Genomic DNA, 27,722 nt, shown 5'->3' with positions numbered 1-27,722 from the left:
CAATTTGCTCCACCATGCTGGAAAAGGCATTGTTCGTCACCAAAGTGTTCTTGAATGGTTGGAAGAAGTTGCTCTTGGAGAATGTTTTGGTACCATTCTTTATTCGTGGCTGTGTTCTTAGGCAAAATTGTGAGTGAGCCCACTCCCACCAGAGCAGAGCTTGCTCAGGAATGGCAAAAAGTTCTAAAAACATTGAAGCAGCAAACTTTGTGAAAACCAATATTTGTGTCACTCTCAAAAGTTTTGTTCATAATTGTACTTCGTATGTCAAGGTATGCTTGCTGCTACATTTCCTTTTAACGGTCACAGAGTGACTTAAAAACATGATGGTAGCTGCTTCAAGATGTACCAATGATTTTCTAATATTTTATTTAATATTCCAATCGGAGAAATTAATTCCTATGCTTCCTTCCAAAAATCATGGTCCTCTGTAAAATTTTGATAGATTCTCAAAAATTGATCCACATAGATCTGGGTCTTAACATGATGGCATCCAGCCTGGAGAATGATATTAATATTTTATTTTAGTTTTTTTGCAACCAATTGGATTTAACAGATTCATTTGGGACATAGCACAAATTTGTCTAGGCCCTCTTTTTACCACCAGCACATAATTTACATGTATGTAGCAAGATCAAAGGGTGATGGGCATACACTCTAGGCATCTCCTGCCAGCTCAAGTGCAGACGTGTGTATGTCTCCAAAATCACTTCATGATATTCTTTTGAGCTCTATCTACTTCATTTGTCAGTTCAGTTTGTTTTTTTGACATTCTAATGGCTTTAAAAATATTTAGTTTGTGTAAACTCTCATTAATTTCCTTTTGTAATTCTTGCATGTGTATTTTCTCCTCCTCAATGATATTAATCATAAATCTAGTTGCACGTCAAAATCAAAGGCATTCATCTTTCCACTTTGAGATAGACCTATTATTCTGTATATAACTTGCAAGTGTGATGTTTCCTTAATCCCCTTGTGCGATTTTAACTATAGCATAAGCCTCCAAACTAATAATATCACATTTTCTACATGTTTTAACACCAGTTTTTATGATTTATTTTTTTTATATAACTGTTCTAATTAACTTGACAATTTATTTTCCTCTCCTGCTTTTTCACACTTTAAATCGGCATGTATTTCTGATTCAACATTTTTATCAAGTGTACACCGCATGATTGCCAGTAATTAAGAGCTAAATAAAAACCTCACATGTATTATGTCAATGGGCAAATTAAGCATCTATAATATAAATGCTTAGTGGCATGTGTTAGTGTGTGTGTGTGTGTGTGTGTGTGTGTGTGTGTGTGTGTGCGTGTGCGTGTGTGTGTGTGGAAAAAATAAAACCAAGCTGCAGCGCCACCTGCTGGGCGGAATTATACACTGACCTACTAAATTCTTAGTGTGTGTGGAAAAAATTTTTCAGAAAGGGCTGAGATTTGGTATACTAAGATGTTTTTCATTTGTTAATTTAATTTGTTACTTGTTAAAAGTGTTTATAAAAATTTAAAATATATATATATATATATATATATATATATATATATATATATATATATTTCTTGAAGGAGAAGTGACAGTTGGGAGTGGTTGGTGGTTGCCGGGGGTGACAGTGGGGAGTGGTTGGTGGTTGCCGGGGGTGACAGAGTGAGAGGAGTGTGATACTCAGGACCCCTGAGAGAGATCCCTGTGTCTGGATAGACATCTGGATAGATGTGGCGATGAAAATGAAGGATGAGGTGATGAAGAAGAATGATGAGGTGGTAACATGTGGACAAAACCACGTTAAAAAAGGGCGCTTACGTCGGGAAGTAACGCTCTTCCCCTGAGGAGGCCTGGGCTATGGCCCAAATGCATGACAAGAACCTTTTTAACACCTTAAGTAGCTTGATTTGACTAGAATGCATGAGTATCATGCACGGGTTAACTTGTCCAATTATATTGATGGGACCAAAAAAGCCACATGCAGTTACTGGGGGAAAACTACTCCTAAAGCATAGAATAAAACAACAGACAAACTGTCTGAGTTTGGAAAAGTAATTCAGTGTGAGTATAAAACCATTACACGTAGTGAGTGTTTGGCCATTAACTTGCATATGTAAAAAGGAAAAGAGAAACCTGACAAATACCAGCACATATTCACTTGCCTGGGTACAATTTTAAAATACCTTTTATTACAGACAATTCAAAATCATCAACATTTGCTACTGCCATAAAAAAAACATATGGAGTAAGATGGGCCTTTACAAGTCAACAAAGTAATCATTCACAAACAGAAAACACACATAACTTCTACTGCCTCTGCAATAGTGGTTTTATATTCAAACTGAGCCAATCTTTTTGTTTTTTTGATTTTTATTTACCGTATATGCTAAAATGTAAAAAAAGCAAAAAAAAAAAAATACAAACAGTACACAGCTTTTAATAAGTAAAAAATAGTGACATGAAAAGAAAATAGGAGAAAATGTATTGCAGCTAAACCTAAAAAAGAAACTTAAGGATTTAGTTATAAATGGGCATTGAATATCACACACACTCTGCTCCTGCTTCAATCAAGTGTAACAGCAGGCAGCAGCTCCTCATACCACCACGGTGATGATGAACTTTATAGTCTGCACACCGCCGCCACTGGGATTATTTCCCTCTACTTTCCGGCTTGTGGTTTGAAGTCCTTTTGTGTCGATTGTTTCTATAGATAGGGAGCAGTTTGCCAGTGGGAAGGATGGGGGTCCCTGAATTCCTGTCATGCTGTGCTATATCGTATTAAAGAGCACTGTTCTAATAAGTCCAAATACATGAGAAAGTGTTTCCTTTTCTTTTTGTTATGGTTTAGAAACATTATTGGCCTGTGAAGCATTTTTACTGTATGTTTTACAGATTGGTTATGAAATAGTCAATGATTGTTTATATATGATTCCTTCAGTTCAGTGAATCATTACAGCTGTGCTCCTATGTGTGTGGCAATGCTACAAAATCAGTTTAATTTGTGTGAAATCATCCGTCACTTTTGTGTGTACTCCCCCTTTAAATAAGAGTCATCCTGAACTGATTCAGCTTATCCAAGCCTGCTACAAGTGCAATTTAATTTTCTGTAACAATGTGTAATATTGGCAGAAATTAAATTAACTGAGGATTTATTTTGCATATGCTTTAAAACAAACTATGCCCATAGTATCTGCTTCTAAACAGTATAGTTTGCCTCCATGACTGGTAGAGCATAGTTGCCTACTCTCCCGGATTGTCCGGGAGACTCCTGAAGGAGACTCCTGAATTTCTGGGAGTCTTCCTGGACTCCTGGGAGAGCTAGGCAACCTCCCGGTTCCTGGTTATTTCTTTACTTAAGTGGCAGGAGGTGGGGATTAGGACGTGATTTGTGCATCATCGTGGGTCATCCCCCTGCTGTAATAGGTTATAAAATGTGATGATAGTGTAGCAGGTGGTTCCAAATGATGCATTTCGCCGAGTCCCCCCCCCCCACCCCGTTCTCCAGAAGCACCGTTTGCCAAAGTATGTGATAGAGTATTGCTGTATAAGTTATAAAATATAACGAACAATCATTCGAATGCGCACTCTAATAAGTACAAACAATACAAACATACTATAAATTGTTGATATGCAAATTATTACTATTTTTTTGCTGTCTTATTGTGGAAATAAAGTACAGCTAGCTAACTAGAGATATACACAAGAAACACTAGAAACACTCAACAGGCAATCTTTGAAGCCGCTTAAAATCATATTTGCCTACTTGGGAGATCTCCCACCCAGGAGGGGAGATCTCCATGCTGAGTCCTGGGTGCGTGGTCATGTAAAATGGCCCCACCCCTCTGCTAAACCATACCAATTTCTATTACAGCAGGGGGCGAGGCCAGGGTGACGTGATTAGCCCCGCCCCCACCCACTTCACCAACGAACAGGGCAGAAAGACCAAAAATTCGGTAGTCTCCTGGTCCTATGCTTAAATTGTGTTTTCTTTTAAATTCTAAGGATGTAGAAAACAAATATTTTTAAACCAATTTATTTGAGATGTTGGAATAAAAGAGTTGGTAGGAATCTTCTTTACAAAAGTTAAGTTTGAGATATTGTTTAAAGGTTGTGTAACATGGAAGATTTTTGTGCCCAGTATATAACTGTCCCAGGGAACCCAGTGTGTTTCTCTCCATATGCCTGAACATTGCAGAAAGTGCCTCTGTGACATCCCTGTTATTTACGGAAGAAAACAGAGAGTGATTCATTTTGTAAGTGTGGATGGGTCCTACACTGGAGGCAGTAACTGGAAGCTACTAAATGGAAACAGGACTATTCTTAAAGCTGCTGAGCAAATAACTGCCAGCACCAATTGTTTAAAGACCTGGCAAACAGTAGCCACAGGCCTATTTGTCAGGTCTTTAAAAATCTATTGTTAGGAAAGAGATTAAACATCAAACTAACACCTACATAATTGTTATCACGTAAACATCATAAGTATAATATGTACATGTGGACCTAGAAAGGGTTAACCTACTTGCGTATAGAAAAAACATTTTTTAGGAGAATTTCTGCACCCACAATTAGCGCTACTTATCCCCTCTCTCCCTTATGACTGGGTTTTAACATAATTTATGCTCAGTTGTGAATCTACTTCGTGTTACTTAAGTAACAAGTTTATATTTGGGACGAACGCATTTCACCTAAATCGGGAAGGAATTAATAACCCATGGTTATTAAAATATGTTTGGATGATCTTGCAATGTAACACTATACGCTATAATATGGTTGGTTGGTAATGCCTACATAAACTGGAACAAATCAGAACAATGTTGTAGTTGTTCCCTGTAAGTACAGAATAAAATATTGGCATTCAATGTGTATTTAATTACATTAGCTCATAAGCCAGACTTCAATGTAGCTAATGTTTAACCATGGGAATAAGAGAGAAGAGGGAGACCATTGTGTTAATGTATGTGTATATATTTTTTATAGATCATATCCAAATCTTCCTAAAGCCATCTGAAAATGTCTATGTTAAGACGTTTTTGTTGTAGTAATGACTGTTATGAAGTTATGCCACGAGTGCACACAGAGTATCTTATCTTCAGCACTTCTGCATAACTGCACGCTATGTCAGGGCTTATCATCCAAGCACATGTAGCAGACGTATTTTTCTTAGAATTTATGTAGCAATGCAGCCTACTTACCAATTTGAGTCGACCACAAGACGTACATTTGGTAAATAACAGCACATAAAATGTTTTTAAAATAACATGGTACAAACAACACCAATGTGCTGTATTTCGTTGCACATGATCAAACATTAGCTTGATCAGTGTATAGCAAGTTAAATGGGAGTAATGTCAGTTGTCATGACAGAGACAGGCAATACTGAGTCTCCAGCTGTTGTGGAGCTGTCAGCCTGAGCATGACCTGCCAGATTCTAGCAGACACTTTTATTCACATAGATACACACCAACCAGTCTGAAAGAGGATATGAAAAATCAAATATTAGCATTGGAATTCATGTTTCTATGTACAGCCAGCACACACATATGAAAATTACTAGGTAATTGACGGATGAGACTTGTAATATTTGTTCCTAAAGGAACTCACTTAATGTACCATTCCATCTCTATTTTGAATTTACCTATTAAATGAATGCAATAATGTTACAATTCAGTACTGTTACCCTTGGATGACCCTTTGAAGCTCTGTGCAGACATCACTTCACATACTGCTGCTTGTAAAAATATGAAGTTAAAGAATAACCCTAGTGAAAAAATATATGTATTTTTAAATGACCTACCCAACTTTCAACTAATGGAGCTGGAAAATGCTCACCGTCAATGGCAATGAAAGTTTAAATGTAAACTGTACAATATACGTTTGGAGGTTGATTGAATATATATTTTAACGTGGATTTGTAAGGCACCACAATCCTCCACAGTCCCGTACAGTGGGGAACAGGACATACATAACACAGGGACATACAAAGCAGACAAAATAAATACAGACAACAAAATAAGGTGGATGGTAAGCCTTGCTCCTTAGCTTACATTCTAAGTGGAAGAGTGATGAGTATTTTGCAATGAGATTTGAGCTGTATGAAGGGGTGGTGTTGCTGATGGCTTTGTAGCTAAAGGTTAGTAATTTGAATTTGATTCTGGAGGACACAGGAAGCCAGTGTAGGGATTTGCAAAGTGGTGCAGCAGATGTGGAGGGCTGAGGGAGGAAGTTCAGTGTTGCAGCAGCATTTAAGAATGATTGCAGTGGGGATACATGGGTGTTGGGAATGCCAGTTATATATACATAACTAAACAAATACATACGTAATAATGAGTGCTGCAAAACATCTAGGTCCGCAAAGCGCACATCAATGTCCATCTTCTGTAATACTGAAAGGGTGCCCCAAAGTGTGAAGAGGTAGGAAAGTCTTCACGGGGTGCTCTGTAAAATCCCTTTAGTGCCACCTCTTTCAATTAAATAAAGGTTTCTGTTTTTTTCTCCGAAAATGCTGTGCACTTTCATGATTTATTTACTCTATAAATAATGCTAAAGTGCACTTGTAATAAAACAGTCCTCATGTCTCCATCCAGGCTGAGCAATGCAGGGCTGGTGCTTCTATGGGATAACAGTAAGTCCAGAGGCTACTAGGCAGTGTGGGAAAATGTTTGTAAAAATCCAGCAGTGAAGGTGAGTACAGAGGGGAATTGGCTGGACATAGCAAGGAATGCACCCCCTCCAGCCCTTTATCTCATTGCAATAAATTCGCTCCACACATTAAAATCTTGTTTCTTTACTGCTCGGAACAACAAGGAAGTGTCTTCACCCCTCCCAAATCCTCCCCTCTGCCTGTGCATAGTTATACTTCTCCACATATGTGACCGTTTTGCTCTACAAACCTTTGCGGTGTTGTGAAAATCATATACAATACATAAAAATCTTTAAGGTATTAGAACAAAATACTACAATTTTTCACGCTGCAATGGAGACATATTTGAAGGTTATATATTGTAAAACATCCAACATTTAAACCGTGAAAGCAACAGATGTTTGTCCCTAGGCGAATTATTCTAAAATTTCTATAATTTTTTAGGCCTTAAAGCAAATAGGAAGTTGACTATATTACGCAACAGCTGTTCCCTTAGGGAAGGGATCAGAAGGACAGGAATTGGGCCAGTGCTTACTGGTATAGGCATTTCTATGATATAAAATTAAAGGTAATTTCAAAATCCTAAATTGTTTCAGCAAATGTACCTATAATTTTGTTATAATCTTCCAACAGCACAAAATTATAGAGGTTAAATAGAGTATGTCTCTGCTGTGTTTGTATATAACGACCCGATAGATTATGTTTCATTAGCAAACTGGAAAACTAGTAAAAAGTTTACTTACACAATTGCACATTTGCATTTCCCTTCACTTTAGTATTTTCATACCATTTATTACCACTTTATGAATTACAAATATGGTTAAAATGTAGAATGTCCCACTATCACCATTAACTTATAATTCATTAGGTTTGAGGGATCATTTCACAATTACTGCACAATATACTGGATTTTACTGTACTCTAGGTCAAACCAGTGCTTGTGAGTAATCATGGGGTGTATATATGGATTGTACATGTCGGGCTTGAGTCATTAAGGAGAGCAAAGCATAAAAAAAGGACTCTACACCTGGGCATAACTATGTTGCATTGGGAAAGGGGGGTAAATTTAAAATGTGGGGACAGATTTATAGATGGGATAGGGCATGTCCTAGATCAACTTTAAATTTCAGTGTAAAAAAAAAAATCTATCAAGTATTTGTGTTCTAAATGAAAAAAACAGCCAGAATTTAACTTATGTGCAAAATAATAAAGTAATTTGCAGCTCTTGTGACATGGTTTGTCCCGGAGATCATTTACTCCTTGTTTTGCTTTATTTTCCCTAATGACTCAGGTCCGACATGTTTAAACTCTTTGACCTGTTCAGATTTTTTTATTGTATTTAAAATGATAACTTTAAATAATATTTCCTCAATATTTCCTATTGGTCCAACATCCATAAAAATAAGAATGGAAAAGCCACTTGACATGATGATTTCCCAAAGCATAACGGTCTTTCCATGCTTATATCAGTACACTGTTCTCAAAAAGATGTTGTGATGTAATTATTTTATGTACCACCATCTATTTTTTCACTACTTTATCCCTATTTCAATGAGGAGCAAGCCTATATTTTTTGTCTATTCCATTTTCTGTTCACGTTGTAAATAGCTATGAAGTTTTACGTATATTTGGATTCGGTATCATAATGTATACCACATCCGGTACAACTTTATATAATGTCATCTGGTTTTATTAGTTTATATGCCCCTTATAATGCTACAGATTATGGTGTAATGCATTGGCGGACATTCCCCTTACATTTCTTTGCTTGTAGTGATTGTTACACTTTTTTAATTGAGTAGTTTATTTACTCACAATTAGTGTTCTTATGGTATTTTCTATGGGTATCTTCTTATTAACGACCTACCCACAATCACTTTAATATGCTTTTAAATTACCATCTGGTCTTGATGCTTTTTTGGGGCTCATCCTACCCCACTTTCTTTAATTGTTGAATATTTGATGACTTTTATATAGATTGTTTATAAAGGGTAACTACTATATTTTATATTTGTTTTTAACTGCTTTGCATTTGTAGGTTTTTTACTTGATGTGTTATTTTCATATATTAATAATTCAAATATATCTTTATATTTTTTTGCATTCCGCAGTTTATCATTTATTTATTCATTTAATGATTTTTTTCATGCCTCCATACAAGAGTGTCTATAGGAAAATGGGGAATCATTTTTCCATTTCTCTTTCCTTCCTTTATATTTAAATTGTACACTTGGAAGTGAACCTTGCCATGAATGGTGGTTTAGATTTGGACTACATTGAATTTCTACAGTGCAAAGTTTAAATTGTTTTGATGTAATTTGTGAAGTACTGGGTTTATCACAAATAGAACATGACATGTTAAGGGTCCATCCAGCAATTGATAAAGCATCAATTATCTCTGTGATTAAATCTCTTAAAGCTGTGCCCAGCTTGCGGTGCCAGTAAAAGTGCATTGAAATGCCAATAAGTGCTTAACCCGAATCTGACACAATGTAGTATTTTTCAGTGCTTTCAATACTGTGACAGAGATTACATGGTATCCACATGATTAGGACGCGTAATAAACCAAGGCATTTGTGCCACATATGTTGAAAAATATCCAAACAAGATTTTGTGAATTATTAAACATGCCAATGCAGTATCCTGCTGTCAAAATCTTGCCATGCTTTGAGGATTATCTTAATGTTGCACAGGTGACTTCATGTCATTTTTATAACCAGTAATTATACCACATATTATCACACAATGACATTATCAAAATATAACTTGCTTAAGGTACTTTATGTTATATAGTATAACATAAATAAGCATTCTCACCTTACAGACTCTTCCAACCCGAGAAAATATTGTTTTTTCAGAAGCGCTGCCTTCTGGAGACGCTTCCCGAAAGAAAAAGTAAATCTTGTCATCATCCGGATTGTAAGTGTCAGGGATAGAATAGGCACCAAAAAATTTTGCCCCTACAATAAGAGTGCAGAAAATGTACATATGTCACTAGAAAGGTATACAATAATTTGTTGAGCATTGTGTTAATCTAACAATTCCGGCTTTGCCTTATTTTGCACGTTTTCTATATTACTGTAAAAACAAGATATTACAAGTCATTAATGAATCATTTACTTTTAGATGAAAACTAGAAATGCAAGTTGTTTTTAAATATTAGCAATTATAGGCTGATAGATAGACCAATCCACACACATATAAGACAAATTAAATAATAAACACGAATAAATGTGTATTATTCTAATCTTACTTTAATTTCTTTAAATCCACTGAAACTGGTATGATTAATATATTTAAACGTGCTCTAAATTAAATAGAAAGAGTTGGGTAATAAATGTGTTGTAGCTTAGTTTTAATTTAGAGTAATATTCAGTAAATTTTAACAATAAAAACCAGCAGCCCGATTTTGTCACATATGTGGTACCAAAATGACAATGATCTCAAACAATCCATATATTGAAATTAATAGGATCATTATTTAGAATGTTGGTTTCGATGAGGGTGGCACAGTGGATAGCATTGCTGACTCGCAGCACTGAGGTCAGGCGTTCAATTTTACTATGCATATGCTGGAACAGCCCGTGTTCAGAAGAGGTCCACTCTTTGTTCTGGCCTTGGGAGGGTGACCCAAGATTGCCATGTTCCCCTCACCTTCAGTCCCTGTAGCTAAAAATATAGCAAATCTTTCCCCTTCAGTTCAATAGTGCTTATGTCTACAAGGGGATGGGGCATACTTGATTAAGGAGGAATCTACTAAAGGATGGAGTTATCCTTTAACAAGGAATATGTTAAAAACACTCATTACTTTATTAAAATATGTCAAGGTTAAATACTCACCATTAAGCCAATAATGGTCAGAGATATCTGTCCTGATGAAATGATGATCGTAAGGTGGTCCAAGGGAACGTGTAAATGTTGTCTCCTTGCCAAGGAAATCTGAAGCTGTCCCAGCAAAGAGATATTCATCTGAAAGATACATTAAGAGAGCTCATGAATGAATCCTTGGTCATTTCCGTGGGCAGCACGGTGGCTAAGTGGTTAGCACTTCTGCCTTACAGCACTGGGGTCTTGAGTTCAATTCCCGACCATGGCCTTATCTCTAAGGAGTTTGTATGTTATCCCTGTATTTGCGTGGGTTTCCTCCGGGTGCTCCGGTTTCCTCCCACACTCCAAAAACATACTGGTAGGTTAATTGGCTGCTAACAAATTGACTCTAGTCTGTGTGTGTGTTTGTCCGTCTCTGTCTGTCTGTATGTTAGGGAATTTAGACTGTAAGCTCCAATGGGGCAGGGACTGATGTAAGTGAGTTCTCTGTACAGCGCTGCGGAATTAGTGGCGCTATATAAATAAATGGTAATAATAAATAATAACACATAGTATGTGTTACATATGACTTCATAAACTCATTGAACAATGTTTCTTGAACAGAAATTTATACACATTTACAATATTACATCTAACTTTGTTTTACCATAAATAACTTTGCAAATTAAAGCCTTATTGCCATCATCTGTGCAGGAAGTTTATTTGTAATAAAGCCACACATGTGTTGTTTGCACTTATTGCTAAATATTTTAGTTTAATTAACCAGTCAACTGAAACCAACTGCCTTTTTGTCCGTGAAATTATTAATGCTGTAGGCAAACACACATTTCCGATCTATGAAAACTATTCACCTCAAATTATTTTTAAAAGTTGCACTCTTCTAACAACATTTGTACAGCTTAAAGGTATCAGTTGTCAAACTATGAAAAGTGAATGTCACAATGAATAATTGATAGTGTTTGTGTTAGCCACATCACAGAGTCTTGATAGCCACAGCTCAGTCACTAACAAGCCTTTGTTGACATGGAATTTTCAGTGCGGCATAATGATACATATGTATCTGTTTGAGGCAGCTCTTGCTGCAGACAAAGTTGTCTGCAACATCTTTCATCTCCTTACTTTGTCAAAGGCACATATAGCATAACATATTGGTTTTGTATTTCACACTTCTTTGGTGAAATGTTATACTTCGTGATTAGAAGTTTTTCCACTACAGCAAAAACACAGCATGTCTGTTTGTCTTACAAATACGTATCTTTCACTGAAACTCAAAATAAATATCTCACATATGCTAACAGGGAAAAAATATTTTTAGGCAAATATTTTCATAAATTGTAAAAGCTTTCATTTTATTTATTCTATATAAATATAACTTGTAACAAGATCATTTTCTTGTTCTATTGAGTACTGGTCTTGGGACTTTAAAAATATGTATAAATGATAATGTATTGCTTCATTGTAAACCGTTTAAATTCTTTTTTGTCTCCACCCATGGGCTTGGGATCGCTGTAAAGTTTGAAAGCACAAAAACACAACATGAATCATCTTTTTAATCCTTATAATTTAAATATGTGATTAAAGAATCGGGAGGGTTGCTATGCCTTGAGTGTCTTTGGCAGCTAACCACTAAAAACCACATTGTTTCCACTTTTAAGTAAACATACGTGTGTGAGATATTCATATGCATTCATAGTTTTGCAATGGCATATGGATTTTTTTTATTTTTGTAGGAAAGAGTCCTACTGTTTGGGACGTGGAAGAATTGTGGATTCTACTTATATACCATGTGGATTTCGTTTTAATTCAATACTTTGCATGAAATTTCTCAGCAAATTCTCATGTAGATTTAGATTTGCTGTATCACAACCCAATTAGAATCATATCCTATAATGAGCTACTTTTGTAAATTGTAGTTAGTTGGTACTCCAGAGTAATATAACAATAGCATGTTTGTATACCTATAAATGCAGTTTTTTATTTTATAGTTACAAACAGTTTATTCTTGGTTACGGGAACGATGAACCATGTAACATATCGAACAAATTAAAGGAAGCACAACATGGCTTGGGTCATGCCTGAAATTTGTCTTACCAAATCCTCGTTTAGTGACTAAAAATGGTCATTCTGGCATGCAATTAGATGCTGAACGTTCTTTCCTATAATCAAAAACTTCTATATGTTTAGCTTTCATCTAATCATTGTATATTTTTAGGAAATATAAATGTTGATTACTTAGAGCCAAAAAAACAGAAGCATTGAAACCTCAGTGACAAAAGAGGCTTTCAGTGCGCTTTGAATGTGGAGGTCAGACAGATACAGAATGTCACCAGATGTTAGACCACACAGGTCTGCTGTCTGGCAGCTCAGAAGAAATTTCACACTAAAACATTACCTATGCCAGGTATTCTATACCAATGTGAAAGCACAATATTACATCTCTTTGGACTCTACAGGTGAACCAGTAATGTTATTTCTCTAAAAGTAAAGCTTATAGCTTTCTGTACTGTCCTAGAACTACACTATCATAGGTTTTAAATAACATTTTGTATTTTAAAAAAACTTCTTTCTAGCAAACTAAAGTACTATTCAGAGCACATGTTAATATTACCTGCAACAATATAGAGGTACATGACTGCTAGGGTTGTCACAAGCATGTTTTGGGCACATCCATGGCACAGCACAGGGCATCACGATAGATCATGTTGGGCTTATTACTTAGCATGTTACATGTTGTTGGGCTTATTATTTGCTGTGTTAAATCAAGTTGTGCTTGTTACACAGCATATTAAATCATGCTGTGCATTTTACTTGGCAAACTACATATTGTTGGGAATATTGCCATTGAGCTGTATATGTGAAATTGGTTTGCCTATGATAGACAAAATTATAGGCATGGCTCTGTCATTTGGGGCATTGAACTGTATATGGTAAACATTAGGAGTGTATGCATATTATTTATTAATAATTTTAAAATACTAATTGTGTACTTATTTTGTAACACTGCCCATGCTTAGTATTCCTTCTTTTGTTGTACTATCCACTTCGCTATGAACAGCACACTACATATATCCTTATGTGTAATACCATCTATGCTAAGTGTTTACTTTATCACAGTCCCGTGCGCCGTGTTATGTACAGCATACTAAATATATCCTATTTCATCGTTAGTATTTTTTTTTTAACATAGTGTGCTGTGTATTGCTCAGTTAGTAAAAATTCAAAACAACCATAAAACCATGGCAATAAATTTGCATAGCTACGTCCTCAAAAAAACATTCTACCCAGTTTGCACACTGGCTAAACCTCTACCATCTTAGCTACTCCTCCAAACACTGTACTTGTCAAAAACTTTAAAATCTTGTCCGTCCCACTGATCATATCTGTCAATGTTCTCACTACAAAACAAGTAAATGCTTCTGATTTTCTATTATTGGCGTCTGCACCAAGTGTAAGATGATTACTCCCCTGATTTTTTTTCACTAGATTTTAATCTTGTGTTTAAGTTTTTCTACAGCACAGCTAGTTTTAAAAATAAAAGAAGATTAAGATAACCTTTACAAGCAGTTTATTTACTAAAGATTGACATGCAGCTAATTACGTCTTACTCTGCCAGGCTTTAAATATTTGAATTTTATATTAGAAGTATGTTATGAACCATCCCAATAAAGCCGGAGTGGTATTTTGGATAATTCTTGTTACCTAGAAATGCTAAAAAATCAAGGAAGTCATTTTTGTTGTTTTTCAATAAAACATAATTGAGTCCAAAGAAAAGGTACAGATGGCACACAGTTCTAGCTTCTATGAATGGTATAACTTTATAAAATATATGTAATGTTTAATATATTTTCTGAAAGTTTTTGTTTTGCGGTACGTATTAGATTATGTAGTTCTGCAGAAGCCACACAAAAATTACTGAATAAACATATGGTAAAATGTATTTAATGAAGATAATTGCTCTGTAAGATACCACAAATCCTCAGTTTATAGTTGGATTTTTGTTGGAACTCAATAGCACACATAGTTATTTTTAAAACTATGCGGTATCCGGTACTCCTAATCAATTCTAACATACTCATAAAATTAAATATTTATTGAAAGCTTCCATACCAATGGTTTGGAGAACATCCCCATTAAAAACAGGTTAAAGTCTTGGCTTCTCCTATATACTTTTTGGCAGGAGAGATTGGGTTGGGTCTTAGAAATATATTAAACCTTTTTCCTTATTTCATATTGAATATAAATGCTTTGACATGCTCTGTACATACAACTGATTTTTAAAAATGTAACATGTCCCTAGAGGATAGAATTTACCTATGATTCAGATCTTGCTCGATATTAGCAAGATTACTTATTAATGAATTAGGATCTGGATGTCATTTATGTAGTGCAAACAGCTGAGGCATGGCTTAAAATCTTCTTGCACATGCAGGGGATGAGCATGGCATGGCTGTGCCTACAGCAAAATTTGGGGGAGATCCTGGCAAATCCCATCCAGCCCTCTAAAGGCCCTCACTCTGCTCTGGAGCATGCACAGTGAATTCTTGTTGGAGAGATGCAGATTAACAAAAAAAGCAATGCTATGTTTTGTCAGCATATATGTTCTGTTAATTTCAAAATATCAATTGTGCTATTGTGTTCACTTTTGCTGGTAATGTGTTCCTATGTTCTGGTTTATTTAGTAGTATTTGAGTGTACCTCACTCCTATTTTGGTAAATAATTTGTATCACTTTGTAAAATGGCTACACAGGGTTAGATTTCCATAACTTTTAATATTTGTATCATAACATAAAACATTAATTTGTAGCAAAAAAATTAAGTTTGTCCTATTCTGAGCATACATTTATAGACTGTTTATAGACTGCAGGTTAGAATTTGTTTATTCTGCATTACTAAAACATGAATTACTGTACTGTATGCAACACCTGCATTAGTACACAATAAAATACAAACTACAATAATATGAAAGCATAACATACTGTATCTGACTATATCTGGCTAATCTATGTGCTGTAAACAAGGGAGATGAAGAATAAAAAGATGGAAAAAGACAAAGACAGCTAAATAGGCTACCTATATGCCCTTGCTCTGTTTTACTATATTTTCCTGAAACCAACAAGTTACATATACATGTAGTGTATGAATATACATGATCATCATCATTTATTTATAAACATTTTTCCCTAGATAGTCAGCATACAGCTACAGGACTACAACATAAAAAATACACGAATAAACATAAGTATAACAGCAAATACAATAATCATAATAGCAGTAAGAATTCCATATTTATGAGTAAACAATCAGCAGACAATCAGCATACAAACTCAAAGTCATACAAATAATTCAGCCCAGGACAACACAGGGGGTAAACAAGAAACATAGAAAGACATCTGACATAGGGTAGACAGCACCCTGCCTGTGAAAGCTTACATTGTAGTGCGAAGGTGAAGTGAAGACAGTAGGAGTAAGTAGGACACAGGTGAACATAGCAGGTGAAGGAAGTGGATGGAGAGGAAATTAAGGTCTAGGAGGGTGTAGGGTAGACACCTTGAAGAGGTGGGATTTGAGTCTTGTGAGGTGAGTTACAGGGCCGTCTTTCCCATTGGGCACGATGGGCAGGTGCCCGGGGGCCCAGGGGGAAAGGGGGCCCTGGCAGGTCTGCTGCTGTAAAAAATCCTGTAAAGAAGAAAAAAATAGAAAAAAAAACAAAAAAACAACTTACCCTTTGCGGTCACCTGACCGTTCAGGTCAGGTGACGATCCGGCTCACTCCCTGGTCCTCTCTTCCGTGATGCGCTCGCAGTGAATGTCGGGCATGATGACATCATCACGCCAGACATTCACTGCGAGCACAGCATGGAGGAGCACAGCGAAGAGGATTCAACTTCTCGCGATTTAAAGGTAAGTTAAGAGGGGGATTTAAAAAAAAAAAAAAAAAAAAGACTTTACTTTTATAGTTGAAATTGTATGGATCGTTTAAATTGGGTATATATATATATATATATATATATATATATATATATATATATATATATATATATATATATATATATATCCTTTTTTTTTTTTTATACTTTATATCTAGGGGCCCCTGTGCACTGCTGTGCCCGGGGGCTGATACTGTTGTTAAGGTGGCCCTGGTGAGTTAAGGAGTTCCAGAAGTACGGAGCAGAGCTGGAGGTCTTGGAGGCAAGAATGAGAGAGGGTTAAAAAATGAGAGTAGGACCATAGTTGGAGTAAAGTGGACCAGCTGGGGTGTATTTTGTGACAAGATCAGAGATTTAAGGAGGGGATGCTTAAATGAGAGCTTTTTAGATGACAGTGAACAGCTTGAAATCTGCAAAGAAATGGGGAGCCAGTGAAGGGATTTACAGTTTAGGAGCAAAGGTAGAGGAAGTCTAGCCTCAGCAATCAGGGTGGATTGTAGAGGGGAAAGGTGAGAACTTAAGGGAAGATGTTACAGTAACCATGGTTAGAGATAATGGATAATGGACCAGGGTTTTGGTAGCTTTATGATTGAAGACGTGAGGAAATGAGGAACGAGTGAAGAAGGGACATATTTTGGAAATGTTGTGGAGGAGTAGGTGATAGGACTACGATAGGGACTGGATGTGAAGAGAGAGGCTGGGGGCGAAGTCAATGAGTGTATCAAGTAAGCAGGCGTGGGGAACAGTATGGTGTTGTCAATGGTAAGGGAAATGTGCAAGGGGATAGTGACAATAGTATGGGAAAAGATAATGAGCTCAGATTTGGACATGGTAACATAAATACATTTAATATAAAAATACATTATGCACAAAAATGTAATCTTTTGGTATCGTGCACTTGAAGGTTTGCATTCATGCCTAAAGCAGATCCTGCAATTTATGAAAAAAAAAATGTGTACAATCAACACCTGCGTGTTATTTACTTAGAGATAAAATGTTGTAATGTGCAATAAATTTGACCTTTTTGAAAAAAATAAAGGATACACTTTATCTTTGACACTACCATCCATCATCTCTTTCATAAGTTTCAATAAGAGGCACATTCTTTGTCTTGTCATTATTGGAAACTGCATGCATGTGAATGGAATTATTGTCTTTAGATTTATGAACAGAATAACTGTTTCAAGGTTACTGGCCTCTCTGTGTCTTACCTGTCATTATGGAAGCAAAAGGAGGGTGAGGATCAAAGGGGCACTTCAACCTTCCCGACTCCAGGTTTTGCATGTCAAGTTTAAATACTATTTCCTGCGAGGAAAAAAAAAGAGAAAAAACAAGTATTACAGTATGAAATTGATTGTACATGAAAGATGGCTCCTATCAGTAACACGATTTATCAATCTGTTTTATCACCATAACAAATAATAACTACTGCCAATAAGTGCTCTTTAGACCACTTAAAATGTAAGAATAATAATAAGCAGCTGACATATTTTAGCTATTGGAAGACACTCCTACTTAGCAAATTCAGTCATTTTGTTGAGATGCTTTCATTTAAAGCAGCAATGCTGTACACTTTAGTACATGCTACCTATGCTACTGCAATTTTCTCTGCTTTACCAAAATCTGTGTGCATATATATATATATATATATATATATATATATATATATATATATATATATATATATATAGTGAAACATATACTCGATAAACAGAAACAAGTTTGCATGGACAAACCTGGAAAGTGAGAAGTGGACTCACAATGTGAGCACCAACGTCATCACATTATTAATCTTCTTTATATATTTTCTTTCCCTGAAATCTTGAAGAAGTATTAGTTTTACCATAGGGTGAGAATTTCACATCTGAGAGGTGTGAACAAATGTACTCTGTTTCGTGCAAATATGCAACGTTATGATTCATCATTTGTCAGATCATTATTTTTTGTTGCAACATTTCACGGAGAAGGTGATAGATGATAAATCTTAGTGTTATGGCATGTTAACAGACAGATAACCTTACCTCTTTGGGGCTTCCAACTTCTATATACCCACAGAGAGGATGGAACGCTCCAGTTCCACAAGTGTATACATGGGTCTTATTGTAGTGATGAAGGACTTTAATGAAATTTGCACATTCAGCCTAAAATAAAGAGAGAGAAGTACTTTCACATTTAGTTTATATGCAGGAATGCACGTTACTGTACAATAAACCTTTGAATTGTGCTTATACTGCTATTTCCCTAGGTGAATTTCTGTTAACCAATTATTTCTCAGTTATTTTATCTACTTCCAAAATGTTCTGCAACACGCCAACACACCTTTTCAACATTTTACAACAAAAAAACCCAAGAGGATCATATACACACGCAACTGTAAGTTGCACAACCTATAGATATTGATTTAACACATATCCACTAGTGTTCAAACATCTGTTGCACATTTCACAGCTATGCTATACATTTTGACAGAATGCTTAGCATTAGAAGCTTTGTGTAGAGAAAATGTATTGTTCGCAATATTAAATATTTAGCTGGATGGCTGCGTCTCCATAGTTATCTTGCCAGAGTAATATAATAATAATAATAATAATAATAATAATAATAATGATAATATAATTCTGCCATACATGATATAATTCTGTCTTTCGTGATACTCATATAGCCTATAATCAGGGTAAGATAAGAATTATGTATTTCCACATTTGATAGTTTGAACCAATAATAATTAAAGGATCACTTTCTTCCAATTTAGTGGATCCCTTTAATGGTCACAGCAGAAGAGCTTCTCTCCTACTCTAGGCCGTGTTTTTCACATTTCTAGCAGTATTATCACAGTCACTTTCCACTGGGGCTCCCATTCATTCCACTCACATAATTCAACTCAAAACTATATGTATAATTTTGGGTGTAGTTATCATCCTAGACAGGGATAAAAAAAGTCACTATACCCAGCAATCCCTTCAACAAAGCCCCAGGGGCATCATCTGTGGAAAGACCTTTTGATTAAAATTAATTAAATCATTACATGAGTGTACCTTAAATCTTGACATCTAATATCTCCATAATGTATTGTAGTACATAGTTACATTATTTCATATGCTATACTATAGCCAGATAAGAAGAAAAATAACAAACATAAGAAATTATTGCAGATCATGAGGCAAAATAAGTATATAATGTTGATATTATACATTAAGTTGTACTGCATCAGCATGTTCTCTTTTGCTTTACAAACATTAGTTTGTAGATGGTCCTGTTTGTACTGACATAACTGCTATTATATAAATTCTAGAATTTGCCACAATAGCAATGTGTGTATCATACTGATATAATGAAAGTATGTTATCTGCTGTCAATATTGAAAGAAAGCAATGCAATGTAATGTAAACACTATTATTATTAATATTATTATTTTTATTATTTATAATCCACTTTCCAGTAGGTTTTGATGGACAAATTCCAATAGGTACACACAAACAGATAACTAGTACAGAAAACTGTTTGTTATGTGTTATTGTACTGTGTGACTATGTTCTAGCATTACATTTTATATTACAAAGGTACCTTTTTTTTTCTTAAACAGTCATTCATTTTACTTCTGGTTATGTAAATTAGAGACATTGACTAGTAATACACTCACATCTGTATCTTTTCCAGCGAGTTTGCAAAATTCCACTCTTTCTTTAGGCGCCGGCCAGTGAATCTGAAAACATTAAAATTATACATTAGAATATTCATGCATATTTAAACTTTCTTTATCAATGTTCATTTTGTATGTATGGATTTTGTTATTTGTTACAAAGTTCAATACTAATTTATAGTTTATGTTTGACCAAGAAGGATGACGTGTTTTCCCTAGGGACATGAATACACTGCCCATTTTACGACATACAACTGTCTAACCAATGACGTAATCATGGCTGTATGTTTGTTATATATAATGCATTAGTGCAGTGGTGCTCAGCAGTAATCTGTTTAAAATATCACTGTTACAGTACGTGTGATAGTAAATACAACTAAGCTAGCAGTTACTGTAAATGAAAACTACTGTAAAGCCATCATCAACAGGAGTAGAGATTAATTCTAGTATATGGAGACAATGCTCCACAAGAAGTACATATCAGTGTATTGTGGGAATCTTTGGAAAATAGAGAAGTAAGGGCTTACGTATCATAGCAATACTGACGTAGATATCAAGCAGTGTTATTACAACATTGCTGTACTATTGATTGTTTCATCTGCTGCTATAAGTGTAGAGTTTTTTTCCATTGATTGCAAAAAACTTTAAATTTCAAATCTATTTATTATAATAAAAAAGCTCTATCTCTGGGAAAGAAGGTGCTATTTGCTGTTAATAGGACCCAATCTTCCTATCTATCAAGGGTTACAGTCTTGCAGAAAGCAAAATTGGGAAGCCTAGTTAACAAGGATTACAGTACGGCGGTATGGCAATAGCAGGAAATATTGTCATTTCAGTATGGCAATAGCAGGGAATATGAATGAAAAAAAATGTTTTATTTATTTAAATAAAGCATTTTTGTAATCCAAAACTTTTGTAAATTATTTTCATTTTTGTATTTTTTACATATTTGTTTTACTTATTATTATTTATTTAATATACTAGTTAAATTGGAAGCTTCAGGGCTTCAGGTTCCATTGCGCATTTGTGACCTGGCAAGCTAGGTCATACATGCCCAGATTTACCGAAGACTGATAAGAATACTTTTACTGTTGCCAGCCAGTATTGCCAGGGAGTTAAGTATCACTCCTCTACTCTGGTGATATTTTCTTGGCAAATTGTGGAGCTCTGTTGCCACTTGATATTAGAAAGACCCCTTAGTGGCAAATATTATGTCATTATATAACAATGAATGGTTTCCTGTGAAAAATACAATAATACCTGCTGCCTCCATGTTGATAAAACATACATATTGAAACAATGTTACTCTATTTTAAGAAAAAGTTGCTGATTGATCTACATCTTTATTCACTACTCTATATTGGGTGCTAATGTCATTTTCCAGTCTAAGCTATAAATTTACTATTATTTGTTGTGACAGACCTTTGTGAAACTGATTTTTAATAAGAACACCTGTTTCCTGAATTATCTGTGCCAATGTCTAGTTATCAATCCAAGTATAACATTATTGAAATGTAATCCACTTTCTGATTGTTATGGATCATCTGATGATTTATTTGCCTAAAATCTTGATTGTGATTGTGAATTCTAAATATTAATGTGTCAGAGAAAGCTCAACTGTATAAAAGGTAATGAAACAGGGGGTTGCGGGGGTGGAAATATGGATATGAGAACACTTGTTAAACAGACCAGGCTCATGTTCATTTTCTGTATGAAAGTTGACTTTCTTTTGAGATGCACTCAGTACAGTAAGAAGTCATTTAGCATAGCACCAAAGTAGTTTGTAGCTTTTACTCATTAACACTGTCATAGAGCAGATTTCATCATATGGTGTCAGGCATTACATAACGTTAATCCTGCAGCAGTACCCAGCCAAGGAATATCTCCAACCAGGGGGTAAATGTATGAAAGTCCGTTTTTTCAACTCGCCGGAAATCGGCGACTTTGCAGCTAAAATTTAAAACGGCGATGGCTTGTAAAGGCAAATTTTAGCTGCAAAGTCGTCGATTTCCGGCGAGTTGAAAAAAACCGAACTTTCGTACATTTACCCCCAGGAGTTTTGCAGTGCTAAAGGGGTGTATAAAATCACTGGGAAGGGGTATGGTTGAGGTGGATCTGGGATTTGGCCTAATCTGTCCAGTTTTTCTAATCAATGTTGTTAGTCAGTATGCCATCAGCTTAACATGGGCTCCTTTTCTTCGAATAGCAAAGAACGGTGCCTATTATTTATTTACACAATTACACCATGCAATCTACCATTTTTTATTGTATTCATTACAAACAGTAAGCCAACAAAAAATAAAGTCATACAAACCCATAAGTTAATACAGAACAGTATAAGGGAATGCATAAATAGGCTTACAATTGATACCAGTGAATATTACATTTTGATTAGAAATGCTCCATATAGCCTTTACAAAGTTAAACACCATGAACAATGTATTTTTTTAGCTCAAGTATAAGTTACATTTAAAATGTAATATGTAGTTGGCAACAGACTAGTACAATAGCATTCAGAAGCCATAACTAGTCAAAAAGATAAAAATAATTTTGTATAAAGCCCTAGACCATTTTTCATTATAAGATTTGCTAACTGCAAGCCAAGTTTTATAACAAAGAAGAAGAATTATCTTTTATGGCCATCAAAGATTAAGGCAAAGACTCTGACGTACAGTAAAAGACATCTCAGCTGTTTATTAAACTAACAGTAAATCACAACGGCAGAGCCGCTGAGCTGCGTACAAGAGAATGTCCTCTAATGAGATTGGAAAATTGATGCTATCATAAATATTTCAATACAACAAAATTGGCAAGTGAGTTATTTTTTTTCCATTCAATGCATTTGCAGTTGTACAAATTTTAATGTAACAATTATTCATATTTAAATGTTTTTTAAAGTTATTACTTTTTTTAAACTCTTGCATTATTTTTATGTTATCTTTATTTATCAGTTGTGATATTATAAATATAATACTGCACATATTTGCTAAGTTGATTTAAAGTACTTTTTGCACATGGGCTCAAATCTGGTTCATTTAATCGGTGTGTGGTCTAATTGGAGAGACTCGCTTTCCAGGTCAAATTTCTTAAGCTAGATTTAATTAATTTAATTGGAATCACTCACCACTGATTATAGAGCTATGGGTTTGTATCAATGACTGTGCAGTTTGTTAGCTATCTCTATGCATTATTGATGCTAGCTGGCAACAATGTTTTATTTAACTACTATGTATTGTATTGCAATGTATTTTTATATAATGTTTTGATTTCACCTCACATTATAAAATGACTAAAAAGTATATTGCATAGAGATTATTATATGATGTGAAACATGTAAACTTTTCTGGACAGAAAGGATGTGAAAATATCTAGCTCACAAAACCTATTCTCCAAAGAGAAAAGCTGAGAATGTCCATTAGTGTGTTTGCAACCAGTTATACTACCAAAGATAGGTGTACAGATGCACACAAAACTAGATTCTGACTGTATAATGAGTTTGGTGAGATCAATAGGTAATCTTAGCTTTGCACCTTGAACAGTGTAAATGCACAATAAACAAAATGGTAGATGTGGGTTTGAAATATAAATTAACTATACAGACACTTGCCCAAGAAAGTAGTTTCAATGCACCAACGAACTGATTATTTCTTTCCTTCTTTCTACATAAATCTATTTTTAGCATCCAGCCACAGACTGTGTAAGTAACGGAAGGCTAATAACAATAATGGTATTTCTATTTTTAAAGCAAAAGGTGAAATTTGATTTTTCCTTGTGCCCACCAACTGTGAATGTCCAATAATATGTCATTTTCAAAAACTAACTGTAATCTGGTGCATGACAAAATGACCACATAAACACTAACAAACACAATCCAGAAAAGGTTATAATAGTAAGGAATGAAAAGGTTGTAAGTCACGATAAGTCACCTGCCACCTTCTCCCACAGGATAGTCAGGTTTATAAATATTTGATTTAATGTAACAGCTGATAAGTCCAGTGAGATATGTGCTATTTACAGTGATTGAGCAACACTGGTTGCACTAATTAGTGCAAAAGATGAAAATCCACCTTTTCTCTTTGCTGGCCTTCAAAATAATAATCACTTACTGCCATCAATTGTCCTTCTTCCTCCATTCCAGCACTCTTGAGTTTCCAGGCTTCTTGAGGGCAAGCTAGTGGTTTAAACCAGCCTGTTCCAAGAAGGTACACTAATGTGGAATAGTTACTTATTCTGATCACCCAATATATTCGTTTTTTTCCCATGTGAAAAAACTATTCCATTCATCATGATAAAATCAATCTTTTGGCCCAGGTCAAATTTGCAGGCTCTTGTTGACAGCATTTTAAAACCATTTTTTTCCCTTTTCCATCCAAAATTGCAGTTTAAAGCTAAACAGTTACTATATCACAAGACACCACATGCTTACCTATATGCTTACTAAAATCACATATTAGATAAACCATCGTTTTTGAAATTGTGGCATGAATTTGAAACCACCATTAAGGGTTTTTAGTTTTTATGTAAGTAGGCCTATTCAAATAATCAATAAGGTATAATATAAAGAATCGCTGCCATGCGTAATCAAATACACTGACGTGAAAATAATTTTTGTGAAGCTTTCTAAGGTACACTGGAAAATAAAATTGTCATGTGTTTGGCAAGCTGTGTGCAAAGCACTTTGTTCGACTCAGTGTCATAGGAAACATTTCATGACGTCTGCTTATGTTGTATGAGACTGTTTAATTAGTGTTTAGGCAACTTACATATAAGCATACAAACGTAAACAACACATTGTGCTATGAAACACCAAGGAGTAGTATTAAACTCCACCAGGCACCAAGCTTATTATAGGCTTCATTGGCATCAAAAGCACCACAGCTTCTAAAATGACTGCTGACTGCGTATCCTTCCAGGCGTCATCAGTAATCCAGTACTCTTAATGGTTTAATGCATGTCAACCCTCATCCATTTTGCCCCCTGTAACCAAATTCCCTTTCTCAGTTCTGTACATAGGTCACTTTTTCCTTTCTATAATTACTATAAAATCTTCAATATATTAATAAAATTGAGGGGGGATGGGGAGGGGGGATTTCAAGCTGGTGGTCATATCACCCAATATCTATCCAGGCAAAATCAGGACAAAATAAGCATCTTGCATATACAAGATCTGCACAAACCACATCCTCCTTATTCATGAAAACTCCACCTCAATCCACCCAATCACATTTACTTTCCAACCAGCAATGCTCACTTTATGGTGAAACTCCACCTACTTCTTACCTCTTTCAAGGTCTAAAATCGGGACAGCAGAAGTACTAAAGTCCCCATTATATCATTATTACTGACTTATAACATACATTTTGCATGTTAAATATTCCTACTCAGTAACTATTAAGTAAAAAAGCCCACAGAATAAGAAGCTTGGAACAATAATTGCATTTAACATACGCAAAAAGGAGAAAAAATATTGTGTGGTCGCTCAGCATTGCATAATTAGAATATTTTCAGGGACAAATCTTTAAAACCTGGGGCTATTGCTGGGAATTACGACAGGAGAATACTATGAATAGTGTGTTGTATTCTACATTTACTACAATTCTGTCATATGGCTGGGGGAAAAACAATTGACAACAAAGGGTGTTTTCATCTTCCTGCCAAATTAAAGAAGAAGGATATACAGTAGACGGTAACTGTTGTCAAAAACACAAGAACACTTACAGGGTAAAAATCTGTTTTTTTTTTTTATAGCTGAGACATCAGGTTTGGACTGGCCTGGAGGTACTCTAAAAATTGTACACTTCATATTGTAATAACTGTAAAAAGTTACATAATTATTTTAGTTCATTTTGGCATTATATATTTAACTGGCTTTGTAATCAAGATACATTTTATGATACCTGCTTTGATTTTCGTTTCTAAGCTTGCACTAGGCAAAATAATTATCATTAAAATGTACCAGTTTATTTTCCATTACTTCTGTCCTTTAAACAATATAAACTTACTTCGGAGGTAATGCAGATCAATACCATTTATAATAGGTAGGAAGACTGCTGGATGCAATATTTCAACAATAAGCCCTATAAGCATACTTAATCCAGAAGGGACATGTCTATATTTAATAGAGTACAAATGGAACACAGCACTGGATTTACCAAGGTCCAGATATAGAACAACTGAAAATAGCTGGAGGCAGATGTCCTGCTAGTGCTATTCACACATGACACTGCTTTTCCCCACTGGCAAACAAGATTACATTTCTGAATAGTATTTTAGTTCCCAGCACTTGTGATAAACTAAACGGACAGACTGGTATTTACCACAGGACTGGAGATGAATGAAACATTTCATATGTAATGAGTTTTCTATTTTATTTTTGTGAAAGTAAGAAAAGAAAGGATTTGTGAAACAGAAATAGATTGTTCTTCTACCACTCTCGATAATATTGGTGTCTATTATTTAACAGAAAGCCAGAAAACACAAATCCCCGTTTGGGCCTCTTTAATATGTCATAATTTAGCTTTGTGATCACTTAGCACATCTCTGTAAAGGACACAAGATATGAGACCATTTACTTCTTTGCAAGGTGGTTTTCCAAGGATCATGCAAAAAAACAGTAAAACCATACTTGACAACTCTCCCGGAATGTCCGGAGACTCCCAAAATTCGTATCGGTCTCACGGACTCCCGGGAGAGCAGGCAAGTCTCCCGCATCCTGCAATTGCCTGGAGAAAAGGGCGCGATTTGCGGTGAATCGCATCATTTTGACTCCGCCCCCCCCGTCACAAAACGGAATTTCCGTTGCGGGGGCAGGGCCAAAATGACACGTTTGGCCGCCCCCTCCCACCCTCTAGTCACGCCCCTCTCCCGGCATGTACTTGCCGAAAGTAGGCAAGTATGAGTAAAGCGTTAGACTCTATTGTATTGACTGAGAGGACACAAAGGGTGTCATTTAAAGCTGGACTTACATCAATTGTTGTAGCATAAATATATACGCATTTCTACTGTGCATGCATAACAAAATGCAAAAGCCTGACATAGAAATACTGCTATGTTTTGAGCTGGGTGTATCTTTTGCATCAAAATTGTTCAACGCACCTTTGGAGTGCAAAATATGTCCAACGCTAAATGAAGCCCAGAGTCTCTAGTTTCAAAAGTTTTGTTGTAAAATATATACTCATTTCAAGATAAAACCTTAAAGGACAACTAAGCTTAAATATTCTAAATGTTAGATTTTAAGCATAGTTATGTGCAGCACATTTCATTAGGGTGTGCACCCAAGACATTTTTTTTTTTTTTTAAAAGGTGAACATTCATCCATCAATCTTTAAGCCCTCATCCCCCATCATTAACTCACTTTCATCATCATCCTTCATTAAACCCTGTGAGCAAGTTTACATTTGGCTGTGGAGAATGTAAGCCATGCTCACGGCATTCTGTGGCATCAATTTGATACTGGCGTTGGCAGTCAGGGCTGAAAACTCATTACAGAGGTCTCTGCTCCACTGCTCAGTTCATTATAACAATAGATAAAAGGGTGCAGGGCAGAAAATTAGGATGATCCTGAGTACATCTTAAAACACCCTTTGTGCAAGTCTATGGCTTTAAGGTAAAATCAAATATTCTGTTCCGATCAAGCTACCCCATACTTGCCAACTCTCCCGGATTGTCCGGGAGACTCCCGCATTTTGCGAGAGTCTCCCGGACG

At 35.5% G+C, this 27,722-nt stretch overlaps 1 protein-coding gene across 1 annotated transcript in view; it reads right to left on the bottom strand.

Moving 5' to 3' along the window:
* The window catches only part of SEMA3D (semaphorin 3D), a 150,852-nt gene that overhangs the window by 54,737 nt on the left and 68,393 nt on the right, over positions 1–27,722 (bottom strand). Inside the window, exons 4-8 of the mRNA XM_075208692.1 lie at positions 20,018–20,080; positions 18,399–18,518; positions 17,589–17,682; positions 10,463–10,591; positions 9,440–9,582 (exon numbers count right to left, since the gene is read on the bottom strand). Coding sequence (XP_075064793.1) covers positions 9,440–9,582; positions 10,463–10,591; positions 17,589–17,682; positions 18,399–18,518; positions 20,018–20,080 — 549 coding nt within the window. The remainder of the gene's footprint in view (positions 1–9,439; positions 9,583–10,462; positions 10,592–17,588; positions 17,683–18,398; positions 18,519–20,017; positions 20,081–27,722) is intronic.

Source organism: Mixophyes fleayi, chromosome 4 (assembly GCF_038048845.1).
Source record: "Mixophyes fleayi isolate aMixFle1 chromosome 4, aMixFle1.hap1, whole genome shotgun sequence".
NCBI lineage: Eukaryota > Metazoa > Chordata > Amphibia > Anura > Limnodynastidae > Mixophyes > Mixophyes fleayi.
Note: the sequence above shows the minus strand (reverse complement) of the source record. Positions and strands in the feature narration are given on the sequence as shown.